The 19,259-nt window shown below is 66.8% G+C and overlaps 3 protein-coding genes across 7 annotated transcripts; 1 reads left to right on the plus strand and 2 right to left on the minus strand.

Moving 5' to 3' along the window:
• Nucleotides 1-857: 857 nt before the first annotated feature.
• Nucleotides 858-6,727, plus strand: LOC142819661 (zinc finger protein 629-like). Of its 2 annotated transcripts, none has more exons than XM_075908122.1 (4): nt 858-1,012; nt 3,998-4,185; nt 5,080-5,175; nt 5,454-6,726. In XM_075908122.1, exons 2-4 carry the CDS (start codon nt 4,104-4,106, stop codon nt 6,026-6,028), a joined length of 753 nt encoding a protein of 250 aa, XP_075764237.1. In that variant the 5' UTR covers nt 858-1,012; nt 3,998-4,103; the 3' UTR covers nt 6,029-6,726. The 2 variants fall into 2 exon arrangements, with proteins under 2 accessions (XP_075764237.1, XP_075764236.1); XM_075908121.1 differs by having other exon boundaries at nt 944-1,091; nt 5,454-6,727.
• Nucleotides 6,728-9,144: 2,417 nt separating this feature from the next.
• On the minus strand, nt 9,145-12,789 carry ZNF576 (zinc finger protein 576). 4 transcript variants are annotated; one of them, XM_075908119.1, is made up of 3 exons: nt 12,661-12,789; nt 11,010-11,227; nt 9,145-10,724 (listed from the first exon to the last, which is right to left on the minus strand). In XM_075908119.1, the coding sequence occupies exons 1-3, from the start codon at nt 12,771-12,773 to the stop codon at nt 10,207-10,209; spliced, it is 849 nt and encodes a 282-aa protein (XP_075764234.1). In that variant the 5' UTR covers nt 12,774-12,789; the 3' UTR covers nt 9,145-10,206. The 4 variants fall into 4 exon arrangements, with proteins under 4 accessions (XP_075764234.1, XP_075764235.1, XP_075764233.1 ...); XM_075908120.1 differs by lacking the exon at nt 12,661-12,789 and adding an exon at nt 12,480-12,639; XM_075908118.1 differs by lacking the exon at nt 12,661-12,789 and adding an exon at nt 12,490-12,634.
• Nucleotides 12,790-13,630: 841 nt separating this feature from the next.
• LOC112547316 (interferon-inducible GTPase 5-like) lies at nt 13,631-18,669 on the minus strand. The gene is made up of 3 exons (XM_075908116.1): nt 18,537-18,669; nt 16,576-17,278; nt 13,631-15,384 (listed from the first exon to the last, which is right to left on the minus strand). Exons 2-3 carry the CDS (start codon nt 17,268-17,270, stop codon nt 14,223-14,225), a joined length of 1,857 nt encoding a protein of 618 aa, XP_075764231.1. The 5' UTR covers nt 17,271-17,278; nt 18,537-18,669; the 3' UTR covers nt 13,631-14,222.
• Between the last annotated feature and the right edge of the window lie 590 nt (nt 18,670-19,259).

The raw sequence follows: 19,259 nt of genomic DNA on the forward strand, positions 1-19,259 counted from the left end.
AGTGCATCACACCCAGCGCCTCCAGTGCACGGACCGGCCCAGGGCACCCCCAGTGCATCACACCCAGCGCCTCCTAGTGCACGGACCGGCCCAGTGCATCCCCAGTGCATCGCACCCAGCGCCTCCTAGTGCACGGACCGGCTCAGTGCACGGACCGGCTCAGTGCATCCCCAGTGCATCACACCCAGCGCCTCCTAGTGCACGGACCGGCTCAGTGCACCCCCAGTGCATCGCACCCAGCGCCTCCTAGTGCACGGACCGGCTCAGTGCATCCCCAGTGCATCACACCCAGCGCCTCCTAGTGCACGGACCGGCTCAGTGCATCCCCAGTGCATCGCACCCAGCGCCTCCTAGTGCACGGACCGGCTCAGTGCATCCCCAGTGCATCACACCCAGCGCCTCCTAGTGCACGGACCGGCTCAGTGCACCCCCAGTGCATTGCACCCAGCGCCTCCTAGTGCACGGACCGGCTCAGTGCATCCCCAGTGCATCACACCCAGCGCCTCCTAGTGCACAGACCGGCTCAGTGCACCCCCAGTGCATTGCACCCAGCGCCTCCTAGTGCACGGACCGGCTCAGTGCACCCCCAATGCATCGCACCCAGTGTCCCCTAGCGGACCATACCAAGTATCAGCCCAGCTGGAGGGAATAATGAAAACAAACATTATTCTCCCCCACAGCAATGGGGAAAAAAAAAGGTACTCTCCGATGCGCATGCGCAGAACCCTCCATCGGAACCAAGTCGATTCCCGCTCCGCCCTCTCCCCTGGACGCAGGCGCGTCGGCTCAAGAGTGGCTTCGCGTGCGCAAAACCCCTCGGCTCGCTACATTACTACGCATGCGCTACGCCTTGAGCCTAGAACGCAAACGTTAATAGGCGGCCCGCGCACGCGCAAAGACCCGCGACGGAGGCGCTGCCGGAGCCCCGCCCCCTCCTCGCTTCCACTGCGCTTGCGCAGCTCCATTCCTGCGGCGGCGGCCAGACGGGACCGGGTCAGGCCCGGAGGAGCCGGTGAGCGGCGGGCGGCGCGGTGCATGGCGGGACAGGCACCGGGCGGCTCTCCCGCCTCTTCCCAGGGCCCAGCGCCCCGGTGCGTTGTGGGATCGGCCCCCTCACCCCCCCACCGGTCCATATAGCCCCAGCCTGGTGCACTGTGGGCTGGGATCCCCTCCCCCTGGTCCATACAGCCCCAGCCTGGTGCACTGTGGGCTGGGATCCCCTCCCCCTGGTCCATACAGCCCCAGCCTGGTGCACTGTGGGCTGGGATCCCCTCCCCCTGGTCCATATAGCCCCAGCCTGGTGCACTGTGGGCTGGGATCCCCTCCCCCTGGTCCATATAGCCCCAGCCTGGTGCACTGTGGGCTGGGATCCCCTCCCCCTGGTCCATATAGCCCCAGCCTGGTGCACTGTGGGCTGGGATCCCCTCCCCCTGGTCCATATAGCCCCAGCCTGGTGCACTGTGGGCTGGGATCCCCTCCCCCTGGTCCATATAGCCCCAGCCTGGTGCACTGTGGGCTGGGATCCCCTCCCCCTGGTCCATATAGCTCCAGCCTGGTGCACTGTGGGCTGGGATCCCCTCCCCCTGGTCCATATTCCCCCAGCCTGGTGCACTGTGGGCTGGGATCCCCTCCCCCTGGTCCATACAGCCCCAGACTGGTGCACTGTGGGCTGGGATCCCCTCCCCCTGGTCCATACAGCCCCAGCCTGGTGCATTGTGGGCTGGGATCCCCTCCCCCTGGTCCATATTCCCCCAGCCTGGTGCATTGTGGGCTGGGATCCCCTCCCCCTGGTCCATATAGCCCCATCCTGGTGCATTGTGGGCTGGGATCCCCTCCCCCTGGTCCATATAGCCCCAGCCTGGTGCACTGTGGGCTGGGATCCTCTCCTCCTGGTCCATATAGCCCCAGCCTGGTGCACTGTGGGCTGGGATCCTCTCCCCCTGGTCCATATTCCCCCAGCCTGGTGCACTGTGGGCTGGGATCCCCTCCCCCTAGTCCATATAGCCCCAGCCTGGTGTATTGTGGGCTGGGATCCCCTCCCCCTGGTCCATATAGCCCCATCCTGGTGCATTGTGGGCTGGGATCCCTTCCCCCTGGTCCATATAGCCCCAGCCTGGTGCACTGTGGGCTGGGATCCCCTCCCCCTGGTCCATATAGCCCCAGCCTGGTGCACTGTGGGCTGGGACCCTCTCCCCCTGGTCCATATTCCCCCAGCCTAGTGCAATGCGGGCTGGGATCCCCTCCCCCTGGTTCATATTCCCCCAGCCTGGTGCACTGTGGGCTGGGATCCTCTCCCCCTGGTCCATATTCCCCGAGCCTGGTGCACTGTGGGCTGGGATCCCCTCATCCTGGTTCATACAGCCCCAGCCTGGTGCACTGTGGGCTGGGATCCCCTCCCCCTGGTCCATACAGCCCCAGCCTGGTGCACTGTGGGCTGGGATCCCCTCCCCCTGGTCCATACAGCCCCAGCCTGGTGCACTGTGGGCTGGGATCCCCTCCCCCTGGTCCATATTCCCCCAGCCTGGTGCACTGTGGGCTGGGATCCCCTCCCCCTGGTCCATATATCCCCAGCCTGGTGCACTGTGGGCTGGGATCCCCTCCCCCTGGTCCATATAGCCCCAGCCTGGTGCACTGTGGGCTGGGATCCCCTCCCCCTGGTCCATATAGCCCCAGCCTGGTGCATTGTGGGCTGGGATCCCCTCCCCCTGGTCCATATAGCCCCAGCCTGGTGCACTGTGGGCTGGGATCCCCTCCCCCTGGTCCATATAGCCCCAGCCCGGTGCACTGTGGGCTGGGATCCCCTCCCCCTGGTCCATATTCCCCCAGTCTGGTGCATTGTGGGCTGGGATCCCCTCCCCCTGGTCCATATAGCCCCAGCCTGGTGCACTGTGGGCTGGGATCCCCTCCCCCTGGTCCATATAGCCCCAGCCTGGTGCATGGTGGGCTCGGATCCCCTCCCCCGGTCCATATTCCCCCAGTCTGGTGCACTGTGGGCTGGGATCTCCTCCCCCTGGTCCATATAGCCCCAGCCTGGTGCACTGTGGGAAGGGTTCCCCCTCCCCGTGGTCCATATAGCCCCAGCCTGGTGCATTGTGGGCTGGGATCCCCTCCCCTGGTCCATATAGCCCCAGCCTGGTGCACTGTGGGCTGGGATCCCCTCCCCCTGGTCCATATAGCCCCAGCCCGGTGCACTGTGGGCTGGGATCCCCTCCCCCTGGTCCATATTCCCCCAGTCTGGTGCATTGTGGGCTGGGATCCCCTCCCCCTGGTCCATATAGCCCCAGCCTAGTGCACTGTGGGCTGGGATCCCCTCTCCCTGGTCCATATAGCCCCAGCCTGGTGCATTGTCAGCTGGGATCCCTTCCCTTTGGTCCATATAGCCCCAGCCTGGTGCATTGTGGCCTGGGATCCCCTCCCCCTGGTCCATACAGCCCTAGCCTGGTGCACTGTGGGCTGGGGTTCTCCTCCCTCTGGTCCATATACCCCCAGCCTGGTGTATTGTGGGATGGGATCCCCTCCCCCTGGTCCATATAGCCCCAGCCTGGTGTATTGTGGGATGGGATCTCCCTCCTCCTGTTCCATATAGCCCCAGCCTGGTGCACTGTGGGCTGGGATCCCCTCCCCCTGGTCCATATAGCCCCAGCCTGGTGCATTGTGGGCTGGGATCCCCTCCTCCTGGTCCATATAGCCCCAGCCTGGTGTATTGTGGGATGGGATCTCCCTCCTCCTGTTCCATATAGCCCCAGCCTGGTGCATTGTGGGATGGGTTCCGTGCCCTCTGGTCCATATAGCCCTAGCCTGATGCAATATGGGACGGGTTCCCCCTTCCTCTGGTCCATAAAGCCCCAGCCTGGTGCATTGTGGGATGGAACCCTTTCTCCCCTGGTTCTTATAGCCCTAGCCTGATGCAATATAAGACCAGTTCCCCCTCCCCCTGGTTCATATGGGGCCAGTGCAAATTAGGTTTGGCTCTTCACCTTTCTCCTGATCCATGTAGCCCCAGAGCATTGTGGGAGTGTGAAACGTTGGGGGTCAGTTCCCCTTTGGCAGCACAGGGACCCCACGTGCGAGGCTGTTGGTCCAGCCAGGCTGATCACCGAGGGATGATGTCCGAAACACACAAGCACCCGGAGGTGGGGGGGAGCGAGGACGTGATCTTCGAGGAGGAGGATGGAACTTCGACCGGTGAGCAGCTGCTGGGGGGCGGGGCTCCCCCCTTTCCTGGCTGTTAAGAACCCCGGGTCTAGTGCATTGTGGACCTGGAATTCCCCCTTGCTGGCTCACTGTGCCGCCTGCCCCAGAGCATGATGGGGCGGGGGAGGTGGCAGTGTGCGGGGGGGGCCAGGATCGCTGTGATGGGACTAGATCTCACGCTAAAGAGGTCAGGTGGGAGCTGTGGGGCACGCTGGGCTGGGTGCGTGGGGGAGGGGGCTGTGGGGCGCGCTGGGCTGGGTGCGTGGGGGAGGGGGCTGTGGGGCGCGCTGGGCTGGGTGAGTGGGGGAGGGGCTGTGGGGCGCACTGGTCTGGGTGAGTGGGGGAGGGGGCTGTGGGGCGCGCTGGGCTGGGTGAGCGGGGGAGGGGCTGTGGGGCATGCTGGGCTGGGTGAGCGGGGGGAGTGCGGGGCTGGGCGGGGGGCAGTGGGGAGCGCAGGGCAGGGCTGGGTGAGTGAGTGGAGGGATGGTGGGGAGCGCAGAGCTGGGCAAGCAAGCAGGGGGGCAGTGGGGAGGGCTGGGCGAGCGAGCGGGGGGCCGGGGGGAGAGCACGGGGCTGGGCGAGGGAGCAGGGGGGCGGTGGGGAGGGCTGGGCGAGCGAGCGGGGAGGCCGGGGGGAGAGCATGGGGCTGGGTGAGTGAGTGGAGGGGCAGTGGGAGGGCTGAGCGAGGGAGCAGGGGGGCAGTGGGGAGGGTTGGGCGAGCGAGCGGGGAGGCCGGGGGGAGAGCACGGGGCTGGGCGAGGGAGCAGGGGGGCGGTGGGCCGATGTTTAGGGGCGACCCCCCGCCCCCCGCTCCCTCACCCAGCCCCGTGGGAGCCGGGCAGGAGCTGCCAGCCGGCGGCCTCTCACCTGCTGTGGCTATTCCAGGCGTCTCCACGGTGCAGGAGGAGGAGGAATCGGAAGCGACCTCGGTGTCGTCGGGCGAGAGCCGGCCGTCCACGCCCTCTGCCAACGGGTACCCAGGTGGGTGGGGCCCGGCCCTCTCGCGCTGTGCGGCCGGTGTCAGGACTCCTGGGAGGGCAGCAGGTTCTAGTGGCTAGAGCGGGACCCACGCGTTCGCTGAGTAGCTCTGGAGGGGAGCGGGGGCTGGGGCGGGTGGAGCTCCAGCCCTGGGGTGCTGCTGTAGCCCAGGAGGCAGGCTGAGGGCTGGGTGGGCCGCCCCCCTCTGGAGCGAGGGGACACTGGGGTGTGGCTGGGACTGGGGGCCAGTTTGCTGACGTCCCTTCCTCTTGCCCCCCCAGGTCCCAGGAGCAAGGAGCTGAGGTCGGCCGTCTCGGAGCCCCCGCAGGAGGTGGCGCCAGAGGAGGGGGAGGCCGGCCAGGGCCGCTTGGGCTCCCCGCAGGCTCCCAGTCCCGAGTGGCACGAATGCCCCGAGTGCGGGCGCGGCTTCGGCACCTCGCGGGCCCTGAAAGTCCATCGCAGCTACCACGTGGGGCGGAAGCGGCCGCACAGCTCCCCCAAGCCGCCCCCGGCCCGGCCGGCCCCGCCCCCCGCCGGGGACCCCGAGGGCCGGGACGCCCGGCCTGTGCCCCCTTCGCCCCGTGCTGGCGCCTTTCACTACATCTGTGCCGAATGCGGCCTGGGCTTCGCCTCGCCCGCCTCCCTGGAGGCTCACCGCTGTGAACATGGCTGGCGCCGCAGCCCCCCGGCTCCGCCCCGCACCAAGGGGCCCTCAGCCCCGCCCCAGGAGGCCAATGGTGCCCAGGAGGCCGAGGGGGCAGACGGACCGTACCACTGCACGGAATGCCCTGGCGAATTCGGCTTGGTGGCAGATCTGCATGAGCACTACATGCTGCATGCCCGGGGGGAGCTGTAGCCCTCTACCTTGCTGTGGGGCCAGGGAGCGGGGGGCAGGGGATGGATGGCAGCAGTGGTGGGATCTGTGGGTTGGATGGTGGCAGCGGTGGGTTCAGCAGGCAGGGGAAATGAGGGAGCCAGGATGGTGTCTGTGAGGGGGAGCAGGAGGATGATGGGTGCAATGGGGATCCATGGATTGAGTGATGTTTGCGGTGGTGTGTGCCAGCTGCAGATTGGTGGCTGCGGTGGGATCCAGGCTCCTGAGACACAAATGGGGGGAGTGAACCCCCCTTCCTTTATTCTAGTTGATGTGTAGTTTCAAGTGAATCCGACTGGGGCCCCAGCCAGCCTGGCCCTCTCCGTGTTTCTCCTCAGAGTGGGGTCTGTTACCCTCCTTCCCAACCTATCCCCTGGACCTGGTGGGAGTCGAGACCTGGCAACCTTGACTCGCCCTTGGGACTGCAGGATTGCGGAGCTGAAGGGGCTCAGCCCCCCTTCTCCACTGCTGCTCTTGGGGTGGGGGGATCGCCCCGCACTCCTCTGCCCCGTGCAGCCCCGGTGGGTGGATGGGACGGCTCCCACCTGCGCGCCGCGTCTGCTCCCGCTCAGAGAGCGCATCTGGCGAGGGGCGAGCCTCCAGCCGGTCGACGGACACTAACGAGCTCAGCCAAAGGGCGGGGGGCGGGCGGGCTGGGGACCTGCTTTCATAATAAAAGTGATTCTGTATCTCTGCCATGCTCTGTCCCCTGCGCCGGTTCTGTCTGTCTGGCCTGCACTGGGGGGGGGGGGGGGGGGGGGGGGTGTATTGTGGTGTCATGATAGTGTCGCCTTGCTGATGGGTGACATCGCCATGGAGCGGTGAGACGTCCGGGGGGAGGCTGTGGCTGTGCTGGGGGGGTCTGCCTTGGGGGGCCCAGAGCCCTCCCAGCACTTGGCTTGGTGTCCTGGGGCCCTGTCACTGAGGTGTCATGTCAGAAGTGAGAACTAAGCTTCCCAGCATGCACCTGGCTTGGGTGCAATTCTATGGTGAGAACTACACCTCCCAGCATACACCTGGTTGGGGGAGGGGGTGTGCTGGCCAATGGTAAGAACTATGCTTCCCAGCATGCAGCTGGTTGGGGTGTTCTGGAGTGAGAACTACACCTCCCAGCATGCACCTGCCTGAGCGTTGTGCCAGACTGTAACCCACACTTCCCAACATGCACCTGGGAGGGCGGAGCTTGTCAAGGGGGAGGGTGCCTGCCAGCCTGGGGGGCCCTGAAGCAGCAGCTGGGGGTGTAAGACGGGCCAGTGCAGGGGTGCTAGGTCCCAGCTGGGACACAGGGTGGGGAGGAGGGGCTGTGCCCCCCCCCCCAAGCTTCCCTGGGAGGCAGTGGCCGGCCTGGGGCACCCACTGACAGCCCTTCTCTGGCTTCACCTGCTGCCCTGGGCCCCCAAAGGGAGGCGGGACCGAGCAGGGGATGTGGGGCTTGTCCCGTGGGGCTTTGTTCAGGCCTAGGCCCCTCTGTGGCCCAGTAAAGGGGAAGGCCTGTCGAGAGGGACTAAGGGACGTCAGCGCCATGGGGCTCACCGCTGGGCTGTAGCTGGGGGGCAGCAGGCCCAGGGAGCTGGGCGGTGGCTTGGGAGGGGCACGGTGGAGGTCGGAGTTCGCCGCTGGCTGTCGGGAGCCTGGGATTGGCACAAAGCCTGAGAGTTTTTTTTACGGGGTGAAAAATGAGTCAAGTTCTGGGGTGGGCTGAGGGGCATCAGCCGAGCTGGGGACCAGGCTGAGGCAGCAGGGGGCTGAGAGTGGGTACCCCCCCCCCCCCACACACACACACAGTGCCAGGCCAGGCATTTTGATTGGCTGCAGGGGAGACAGCATGGCAGGGAGAAGCAATTCAGGACAGGAAGTGAAGCTGTTTCCTGGGCATTTTCCATCCACATGGCCAGTTGTTCCATCCATGTGCAGAATAAATTCTGTTCTGTGCACCGAGGCCTGTGCGGATGGGCACCCCCAGGAGAAACACACAGCAAGCTGTGGGGGCTCTGCTAAGCAGCTGGGCAGCTTGGGACCGAGTGGCCACTGCACAGCTTCCAGGGAACACAGGTGTGCCCCCCGCCCCAGCTGTGGGCATTGTCCCTACCCCACAGATCAGCTGGGCAAGCTCCAGCTGCCCCAGCCCTGCTCACTGTGGGGTACTAAGGGCCTAGAATTCTTGCTACATGCCAGTCTCCTCCCCTGTGGCCAGCCCTGCTACCCCCTCCCCAAGGGAAAGGCCTGTCCCAGGCCCTGACCCCCCTGCTCTGGGGCCAGCCCTTCCCTCCCCCCTGAGGAAAAGGTCTCTGCCCCATCTTGAATACTGCAGGCACCTGCGCTCACTTCTCAAAAATGGAAAACACGTTCAGAAAAGGGCAACTCAAGTGTCCAGGGCTTCACAACATCTGCCGGAGGAGAGAACAAGACTGACTCTCCAGCTTAGTCTAGAGGCAACTCGGGCTAGGCTAGAGATCTATGAACTCATGACTGGTGTGGAGAACACGAAGAGTTATTTACTCCTTCCCAAAACAGAGGAATGAAGGGTCACCAATTGATATTAACAGCACGTTTAAAACAAACCAAAGGCAGTTTTTCTTCAGGCAGCGCACAGTCCACCTGTGGAACTCCTCGCCAGAGGGTGCTGTGTAGGCCAGCACTTTAGCAGGGTTCAGAAAAGAGGGGGCTAGGCCCATCAATGGCTGCTAGCCAGGCTGGGCTGGTGGCCCTGGCATCTGTCTGCCGGAAATGGGTGACGGGAAGGAGGGATGGACCTTCAATCTGGCCTGGTCTCTACTCTGATGTTCCCATTTCCTCCCCCTCCCCAAAACCAGCCAGCCCCCCGCAGGGAGAGGCCTCTGTCCCGTTGCCGTGCGGGTCCCAGGCAGCTGTAGGCAGAGCTGCCTGGGCTGAGGCGCAGCCCGGTCGGGGGCTGACCTGCAGGAGCGAAGGAAGAGATGCCGGCGGCTGGGCCCGTCTGTCCCTGCAACACCGCCCCGCCCCCCCAAACGCCGCTCATTCCCCTAGCGGCTTGTAGCCCTCCCCTGCCCTGCAGCCAGGCCTGCCCGGTTCCAGCCTGTCCCGTTCTGTGGGCCACCTGGCCTAGGAGACAGACGCCGTGAGCTTCCAACTCTTTATTGGAAAAATAGGACCTTTTCCTCCCCCCGGGGCTCCCATCCGGCCCTGCAGCCTGGAAGGGGGGCCTGGCTCTCAGCACGTCTCCCCCCTTCTGCTCAGCCCTGCCCACGAGAGCCTCCTTCCACAGCTCCCCGCTTCACCCCAAGGCAAGCAGTGAAGACACGGGCTTGCCCCGGGCTTGGGCCAACCGGTGCGGCAAGGATCGGGGACAGCCGGGCTCACCCCCGCCAGCACGGTGTGGGCGCAGACTGGTCTAACGCCCATTCACACTGGCAGAAGTGCCTCTGGGCCAGGGCCGCACTGGGATGGCGACAGGGGAATGTAAGTCATGCCACAGCTGACCCGGGCCAAGGTCTAGGTCCAGGCTACGCTCGGGGGAGCTGGAGCCCCCGAGCAAGGACACCCCACAAGTATCAGACTGTGCCGCGCCGCAGGGACTGGACCCAGGGGCACTGGAGAGGCCCCCCCACCTAAGACAACGCATTCCAGTTAGGGGTCCTGGCAGGAGGGAGTCTATGGGGAGTGCTGCAGCCTCCGTGCAGGCTAGGGAGCGAGGGGCAGTGGCACGGAGCACTGGGCCACAGGATACACACAGAGGCGTTTGTGGGGGAAGAGCCGCTGCGGGGGAGGGGGGTGTCACAAACTGCCTCAGGGGTAGGGGAGAGCCGTTGCAGAGCTACAGCAATGGTCTCTGCACCCCCTCCACCCTCCGCCCTGGGGCCAGAGATCATCAGGTGCCCCCTACCCTGGAACTCCCCCGTGTCCCATTCCCTGCCCCTCTGAACCAGTACCCGGCCTGGATCCACAAGGGAGCTGGTGCCCCCTGCAAGGGAGAGGCCCTGTGTCCTGCTCCATTCAAACCTTTCAGGCCCATCACTGTCCTTCCAGTCCCATTCTATCTGGGCTCCCTGCCAGGCGGTGCCTACTGCCTCTGGTGCGCGGAGCCAGCTCAGCAGCAGCAGCAGCAGCAGGGGCATTCTGCTGCCGTCCCAGCTCTTGCGCTCACAGGGTGGCGCCGGAGCCCCTGGCCGCAGCGTGGGGCGCTAGAGCTCGCCGCGGGCGTGCCGGATGTAGTGTTCGTGCAGGCTGGCCTCCTGGGCGAAGCTCTCGCCACACTCGGTGCAGGAGTAGGGGCGGGAGGGCAGCAGCTCCAGGGGGCGCTGGTGGGAGGCCTGGTGGCGGCGCAGGTTGGAGAGCTGGCGGAAGCTCTTGCCGCAGTCGGGGCACTGGTGGGGCAGGCTGCGGCCGGCGGCGTGGCCCAGCCGGTGGCGCTGGTAATTGGCCAGCTGGCCGAAGCGGCGGCCGCAGTCGGCGCACTCGAAGGCGGGGCGCAGGCAGTCGGGGCAGTCGGGGGGCGGGGCGGGGGCGTGCCCGCGCTGGTGGCAGATGAGGGCGCGGGAGCTCTCGAAGGGCTTGCTGCAGATGAAGCAGACAAAGAGGGCGTCCTGCAGATTCTCCTGCACAAAGTCCTCGGGGTGCTCCCGCTTCATGTGCCGCTCCTTGAACTTCTCGTCCGGGAAGGTGATCAGGCAGTGGAAGCACTGGTTGGAACCCAGGCGATCTGGGAGGAAGAGGGGGAAGGAGAGCTCAAGGCGCCAGCCCGGGCTGACCCTCCCACCCCCACAGCCCCCCGGCCAGCCCGGGCTCCCCAAGCCACCTGCCTGCCCCCACTGCGGGGATCCCAAAGTCCTTCTGAACGGCATAACCTGGTGTTGAGGAGGTGGGGCAGGGCTGGGAGCCCTTCCATTGAGGGGATCGGAGAGCTGAGGTGCAGCCCCCCAAAGGAAGGGCTGGGAGCCCGTTGAAACAGAGACAGGCAATGGCCGTGACTAGTCCTGGTACTTACAGACGGGGCTGCTGCTGGATGAGGCCTTGACCTTTCCCTCGGGGCTGGGCTGGGCAGGTTCGTCCTCCACGCAGATGGGCTCCGAGTCAGAGCTGGGGTGCCGCGTCCGGGAGGGGGCCGCCTCCTGCTTGGCAGGGAGCGTGGGCCGCGCTGGGGTCTCCTGGGAGAGCGCTTCAGCCAGGGGCTGCTTCTCTGCGGTGACTTCAGACATCTTCCCTCTGCGAGGGGAGGGGAGCTGTGTGAGCGCATGGCCCTGCCCCCGATCAGACCCATATCCCCCTTCTTCCCTCCCCATCAGACCCACAGGCTCCTCTAGGCCCCTGTCCAGCAAGCACCTCTGCTCCCACCAGCCTGGTCTCCCCTTCCTGGGCACACCCCAAGGCTCTTCCTTCCGCACCGGGTTTCCTCTGGCCCGGCCGAGAAGCAACCACAGCTTCCCATAGCGTCCCCCGCCCCCGCCTTCCCCCGTTACTCCCCCTCCCCCCACATTTACCCCATAGCATCCCCCGCCCCCGCCTTCCCCCGTTACTCCCTCTCCCCCCATTTACCCCATAGCATCCCCCGCCCCCGCCTTCCCCCGTTACTCCCCTCCCCCCATTTACCCCATAGCATCCCCCGCCCCTGCCTTCCCCCGTTACTTCCCTCCCCCCCATTTACCCCATAGCATCCCCCGCCCCCGCCTTCCCCCGTTACTCCTTCTCCCCCCATTTACCCCATAGCGTCCCCCGCCCCCGCCTTCTCCCGTTACTCCCCTCCCCCCATTTACCCCATAGCATCCCCCGCCCCTGCCTTCCCCCGTTACTTCCCTCCCCCCCATTTACCCCATAGCATCCCCTGCCCCCGCCTTCTCCCGTTACTCCCCCTCCCCCCACATTTACCCCATAGCGTCCCCCGCCCCCGCCTTCCCCCGTTACTCCCCCTCCCCCCCATTTACCCCATAGCATCCCCCACCACTCCCTCTCCCCCCACATTTACCCCATAGCATCCCCCGCCCCCGCCTTCCCCCGTTACTCCCTCTCCCCCCATTTACCCCATAGCGTCCCCCGCCCCCGCCTTCCCCCGTTACTCCCTCTCCCCCCATTTACCCCATAGCGTCCCCCGCCCCCGCCTTCCCCCGTTACTCCCCTCCCCCCATTTCCCCCATAGCGTCCCCCGCCCCCGCCTTCCCCCGTTACTCCCCTCCCCCCATTTACCCCATAGCGTCCCCCGCCCCCGCCTTCCCCCGTTACTCCCCTCCCCCCATTTACCCCATAGCATCCCCCTCCCCCCATTTCCCCCATAGCGTCCCCCGCCCCCACCTTCCCCCGTTACTCCCCTCCCCCCATTTACCCCATAGCATCCCCCGCCCCCGCCTTCCCCCGTTACTCCCCTCCCCCCATTTCCCCCCACCACTCCCGCGCTCCCTCTCCATCCCGCACTGGCCCCCCCGGTTCCCCCCCTCCAGCTCTGCCCCCGGGACCCCTCCCCCACCTCCGCTCGCCTCCTCCGCCTTCCTGGTTCCGACGCCCCCCGGCAGGCCCCCTCCCTGTTTCCGGTGGGGCTGCCCCTGCCCGCGCCTGCCCCGATCCACCGGCCCCCGGGACCGCTCCCTTCCTCCCCCGCCCCTAGCCCCGCCCCTGTGTCATTCCAATCAGGCATTCGCCAAGGCCACCCAAAAGGGGGAGGCGGTGGTCCTTCGGCGCCCGGCGTCGCACTCCTGCAGAAGGCGCATGCGTGTTGGGAAAAGGTGCGTGGCGAGGGGAAAGACGCATGCGCAGCACGCATCCTGTACCGTTAGTTGGAGACGGGGGCGCGCGCAGTGATTCCGCTCAAGGTGTCGCAGCAAGTGCTACAGCGAGAGATGTGTGCGCATGCGTGACACCTCTTGGGAGTTGTGCGCACGCGCGATTGCCACACACTTCCCTAATGGGGGTGGCAATGCAGGGGCACGCAGCCATCCTGCAGGGGGCGCCCCGCCATGATACTCAGTGTGCTGTGTGCGTCCGCCACCCCAACTCCCATGATGCCCTGCGGAGCGCAGTGGCCCAGATTCCCAGGGTGCACTGCATGGCCAGCATCCTACATTCCCAGAATGCATTGGGGTGTGGAGAGCCCCCCCCCCCATTCCCAGGGTGCACTGGTGTGGCCAGAGCCCCACATTCCATGATGCACTGGGGCATGGAGAGCCCCATATTCCCAGGGTGCACTGGTGTGATCAGAGCCCCACATTCCATGATGCACTGGGGCATGGAGAGCCCCATATTCCCAGGGTGCACTGGGGTGTCCAGAGCCCCACATTCCATGATGCACTGGGGCACGGAGAGCCCCATATTCCCAGGGTGCACTGGTGTGATCAGAGCCCCACATTCCATGATGCATTGGAGAATGGAGAGCCCCATATTCCCAGGGTGCACTGGGGTGTCCAGTGCCCCACATTCCATGATGCATTGGAGAATGGAGAGCCCCATATTCCCAGGGTGCACTGGTGTGACCAGAGCCCCACATTCCATGATGCACTGGGGCATGGAGAGCCCCATATTCCCAGGGTGCACTGGTGTGGCCGGAGCCCCACATTCCATGATGCACTGGGGCATGGAGAGCCCCATATTCCCAGGGTGCACTGGGGTGTCCAGTGCCCCACATTCCATGATGCACTGGGGCATGGAGAGCCCCATATTCCCAGGGTGCACTGGGGTGTCCAGAGCCCCAACTCCCAGGGTACTGTAGGGCAGGCAGCAGCTCCCCCTGCTTTCCTCATTTCCCTCACCACAGAGCAAAGGTCCTGCCTGGGTCTCCACTTTATTTCGGCTTGAAGGAAAATAGACAAGAAAGAACTAATACAAAGTCTGTGCTGTGGAGGGCCCAGCGGCTGTGGCTCTGGCCAGAACATCAGTCTCCTTGAGCTCAGCAGGGTGTCTGCGCAAGGGGCAGGGGACAGGTTCCTCTGACAAGTGCAGTACGCGGGGGAGAACCATGCAATTACACAGCTACACACACACACACACACTCCTTCAATGCAGCAGCAAGCCCTGTGTCACACAGTGTCCACCCACACCGCCGCATAGCTACAGCTCCCAGCAGGAGAGGGGTCCCCACACTCCTGACCCTCTCCCCCAGGTGGCTGCATCTTGGCACCAGGGAAGGGAGCCCTGTGTAAATAGCTCTGGTGCCCCACCCAAGAGCTGGCTGCATCTCTGCACTGGGATAAGGGTACTCTACAAACAGCCCCTCCTCCTACTCCTTGGCATAGGCTCGGCGAAACATCCGCTCTGCATCATCTGTCATCTCTGCCAGGGCCTGTGCCAGTGCCCGGTATGTGGCCTCCAAGGAGATCTCGGGCGGCCCCACGGCCCCCTGGCCCCAGTAGGGCACCAGACTCCACACCCGGGAGGAGAAGGGTACTGACTTAGTGATCTGCCTCAGCACCTGCTCTGGGTCGGGGTGCCTGAGCCAGGGGCACCGGATCTCAGCCTGGAGAAGCCCGACTGGCTTCCCTGTGGCTTTGGCTACCTGGGCCAGAGACTCCTCATCCAGGCTCAGATCGATGGCAAACGCCGAGGCCATGACCACGAGGCTGGTGGCCGCGTCCGGGCCAGGCTTCTCCTCGTAGTAGAGGCAGCTCTGCAGGGTCTTGCCCCAGACATCCCTCATCAGCGCCTTGCTCTTCCTCCTCACCAGGCGGCTCAAGACCACGGGGATGGCCCTCTCCAGAGCCTCCCTCTTCAGGGCCGGAGCGTCGGTTTCCAGGGCTGTCTGGAGGGCCAGCAGGTCGTAGGCCTCGCGGAGAAGGCTGGAGACGAGGAAGACCCTTGGGGAGCCCACGCCGTCCTTCCGGAGGGCGTCCATGCAGCTGCTGCGGATCTCCTCCGCGGGGCCAGGCTCGGGGCCGGGCGCGGGGCCGGGCGGGGCGTCCACATCCAGCTTGGTCCTGACGAAGAAGAACTGCTTGCCGGCCGCGCTGATGGCCCGGGCGAGCTGGCTCTGGGCGTGGCGGTAGCGCTCGGAGGCCGTCAGCAGGAAGAAGTCGTAGCGGGACAGATCCAGCCGTTCCATGTCCTCCTCCGTCACCCCCACTCCCGGCAGGTCCCAGAGATACAGGCCGGGCACGGTGGGGTGGGCATACGCTGTGGCTTTCTGGGTGGTGGTCATTACCCCCGTGGGTGCAACCCCCGGATCCCCGCAGCCCACCCCCCTCAGGGCGTTCACCAGTGCCGACTTGCCCGAGCCGGCCTCCCCCAGCACCGCCACGTCCAGCCGGATCCAGGAGGGCTCCTCCAGAGCCGAGCGGATGATGACGGGCACCTCTGCCAGTCCCTCCGTGGCGCAGGCCTGGTACAGCTCCTGGATCTTCCGCGGGCTCACGGCCCTCAGGTCCTCCAGCTCCCCGTCCTGGACCCTGCACGGAGAGGACAGGACGCGGGGATTGGAGCCTTCTGCTGCGCTTTGGGCAGAGAGGAAGCTTGTACCCGGCATTTCTGGGACTCAGGACGCCTGGGGGCTGTTCCCAGCTCAGCCGCCGACTCCCTGTGAGTCACTGCTACTCTCTGGGCCTCAGTTTCCCCACCTGTGTAATGGGGGAGGAGCCTGCCTTTGTCTATGAAAATTGGAAGCTCCCATCTCTTGGAGAGCGTGGGGCAGGGGCTGTGTAGCACCTGGCCCAACGGGGCGGGGAAATCTACCCAGCACTCACTGTGATGGGGACATTTCACTGCACTTTCTGTTAAAAAGCAGATTTTTCCCACTCCCCTCCCAGAGAGGGACAGAACCCAGGAGTCCTGGCAGCCTGTCCTTCCCCTCTGCTCTAACCACTAGGCCCACTCCCCTGCCACAGAGAGGGACAGAACCCAGGAATCCTGGCAGCCTGGCCTTCCCCTCTGCTCTAACCACTAGGCCCACTCCCCTCCCAGAGAGGGACAGAACCCAGGAATCCTGGCAGCCTGGCCTTCCCCTCTGCTCTAACCACTAGGCCCACTCCCCTCCCAGAGAGGGACAGAACCCAGGAATCCTGGCAGCCCGTCCTTCCCCTCTGCTCTAACCACTAGGCCCACTCCCCTCCCAGAGGGGGACAGAACCCAGGAGTCCTGGCAGCCCGTCCTTCCCCTCTGCTCTAACCACTAGGCCCACTCCCCTGGCACAGAGAGGGACAGAACCCAGGAGTCCTGGCAGCCTGTCCTTCCCTTCTGCTCTAACCACTAGGCCCACTCCCCTGGCACAGAGAGGGACAGAACCCAGGAGTTCTGGCAGCCCGTCCTTCCCCTCTGCTCTAACCACTAGGCCCACTCCCCTGGCACAGAGAGGGACAGAACCCAGGAGTCCTGGCAGCCTGTCCTTCCCCTCTGCTCTAACCACTAGGCCCACTCCCCTCCCAGAAAGGGACAGAAGCCAGGAGTCCTGGCAGCCCGTCCTTCCCCTCTGCTCTAACCACTAGGCCCACTCCCCTGGCACAGCTAGAGGCAGAAGCCAGGAGTCAGCCCCTCCATGCACTTACCACTAGGCAGGGTGAGAACCGAGGCGTCCTGGCCAGGCCCCGGGCTGCCCCCCTCTAGGCCCCAGAGCTCAGGCATCCGGACGCCCCCTGCCCCCTCACCTCTTCAGCTGGACCAACTCCTCCTCCAGCCTGGCCTGGAAGTGGCTGAACTGGAACCTGTGGGGCTCCAGGGCGGAGAGCAGGAAGACCCTGCCGGCCTCCAGCCCGTGCCCGGCCAGCGCCTCGGCCACCCCGCTGCGGGCCTGGGCCAGGGCCTGCGCCGGGCTGTAGCGGGCCCGGAGCCGCCGCTTGGCCGTGTGCAGGTCCAGATCCACTTTGGTGCGCACCACGTAGCAGGGCTTCTGCTTCTGCTGGAAGGCCCTGAGCAGCTGCAGGAGGGGCTCCGCCGGGCCCCCCCCGTCCAGCACCAGCACCAGGCAGCTGAACCGGGCCAGGTCCCCCAGGCGCTTGACGTAGTCGCCCGGCGGCTCCGGCTCCTGGAAGCCTGGCAGGTCCCACAGCGCCAGGGTGGGGTAGGTGGGGTGGGGGTAGCCGACCGGCTGCCCCGGGGGCTCTGGCGCCGGCTGGAAGAAGGCCCGGGGGTCGGCCAGGCTGGGGGGCTCCCCCACCAGGGCCTGGACCAGCGTGGTGACCCCGGCCCCCCGGCGGCCCACCACGGCCACGTCGGCCTGCAGGGCCTTGACGGAGTCCAGCAGCGCCTGGAGGCGGGAGGCGGCCGTGCCGGGGTCCTGTTCTTCGTAGCAGGCCCGCAGGTCCCGCAGGAAAGCGGCGTCCAACCCCGCCGGGCCCTCCATGGCCACAGCTGCCGGGAGAAGCAAGCGGGAGTCAGGCCCCGGGGAGGGGAGTGGGGTCTAGTGGTGAGAGCAGGAGGTGGGAGGGTCGTACGTTCTTTCAGGCACTACGTGGGGGGGGGGGAGGATGCCTGGGTTCTATGGAGCGCGGGGGGCAGGACTCTCGGTTCTATGGGGTGGGGGGGCAGGAGGGGCAGGACACTGGGTTCTATGGGGTGGGGGGGCAGGACGCTGGGTTCTATGGGACAGGACTCTCGGTTCTATGTGGCGGGGGGCAGGACTCTCGTTTCTATGTGGCGGGGGGGCAGGACACTGGGTTCTATGGGGCAGAGGGGTCAGGGGGGCAGGATGCTGGGTTCTATGGGGCAGGGAGGTCGGGGGGCAGGACGCTGGGTTCTATGGGGAAGGGGGGTCGGGGGGGCAGGACGCTGGGTTCTATGGGGCAGGGGGGTCGGGGGGGCCAGGACGCTGGGTTCTATGGGGCAGGGGGGCAGGACTCTCGGTTCTATGGGGTGGGGGGCCAGGACACTGGGTTCTATGGGGTGGGGGGCCAGGACACTGGGTTCTATGTGGCGGGGGGCAGGACTCTCGGTTCTATGTGGCGGGGGGGCAGGACGCTGGGTTCTATGGGGGGGCAGGACACTGGGTTCTATGGGGCAGAGGGGTCAGGAGGGCAGGACGCTGGGTTCTATGGGGGGGCAGGACACTGGGTTCTATGGGGCAGAGGGGTCAGGAGGGCAGGATGCTGGGTTCTATGGGGCAGGGGGGCCGGATGCTGGGTTCTATGGGGCAGGGAGGTCGGGGGGCAGGACGCTGGGTTCTATGGGGAAGGGGGATCGGGGGGGCAGGACGCTGGGTTCTATGGGGCAGAGGGGTCGGGGGGGCAGGACGCTGGGTTCTATGGGGCAGGGGGGTCGGGGGGGCCAGGACGCTGGGTTCTATGGGGCAGGGGGGGCAGGACGCTGGGTTCTATGGGGCAGAGGGGTCGGGGGGGCAGGACGCTGGGTTCTATGGGGCGGGGAGCCCGGGGGGGACAGGACGCTGGGTTCTATGGGGCAGGGGGACAGGACGCTGGGTTCTATGGGGCAGGGAGGTCGGGGGGGCAGGACGCTGGGTTCTATGGGGCAAGGGGGTCGGGGGGGGCAGGACGCTGGGTTCTATGGGGTGGGGGGGGCAGGACGCTGGGTTCTATGGGGCGGGGGGGCAGGACGCTGGGTTCTATGGGGCAGGGGGGAGGTCGCTAGGTCCCTGCGCAGCGCCGCCGCTCACCCGCTGTGGGTCCCGCAGGTCCGGGCTCGGTGACAGCGGGGCCGGGAAATAGAAACTGACGAGGCGGCTCCGCCCGAGGGGCCGGACCGGGGAGGAGCCGGGAGAGACGCCGCGGAGCCGTGAGTGCGCAGGGGACCCCGGGCCCGGCCAGCCCTGGGACCCCCCCCGGGGCCCCCCGAACCTCCGCCCCGTGCGCCCCCTGGGACCCCCCGGGCCCGGCCCCCCCCGTGCGCCCCCCGGACCCCCCCGAACCTCCGCCCCGTGCGCCCCCTGGGACCCCCCGGGCCCGGCCCCCCCCGTGCGCCCCCCGAACCTCCGCCCCGTGCGCCCCCTGGGACCCTCCGGGCCCGGCCCCCCCCGTGCGCCCCCCGGACCCTCCCGAACCTCCGCCCCGTGCGCCCCCTGGGACCCCCCGGGCCCGGCCCCCCCCGTGCGCCCCCCGGACCCCCCCGAACCTCCGCCCCGTGCGCCCCCTGGGACCCCCCGGGCCCGGCCCCCCCCGTGCGCCCCCCGGACCCCCCCGAACCTCCGCCCCGTGCGCCCCCTGGGACCCCCCGGGCCCGGCCCCCCCCGTGCGCCCCCCGGACCCCCCCGAACCTCCGCCCCGTGCGCCCCCTGGAACCCCCGGGCCCGGCCCCCCCCGTGCGCCCCCCGGACCCCCCCGAACCTCCTCCCCGTGTGCCCCCTGGAACCCCCGGGCCCGGCCCCCCCCGTCCGCCCCCC

This window comes from Pelodiscus sinensis, chromosome 24 (genome assembly GCF_049634645.1).
Source record: "Pelodiscus sinensis isolate JC-2024 chromosome 24, ASM4963464v1, whole genome shotgun sequence".
In the NCBI taxonomy this organism is placed as follows: domain Eukaryota; kingdom Metazoa; phylum Chordata; order Testudines; family Trionychidae; genus Pelodiscus; species Pelodiscus sinensis.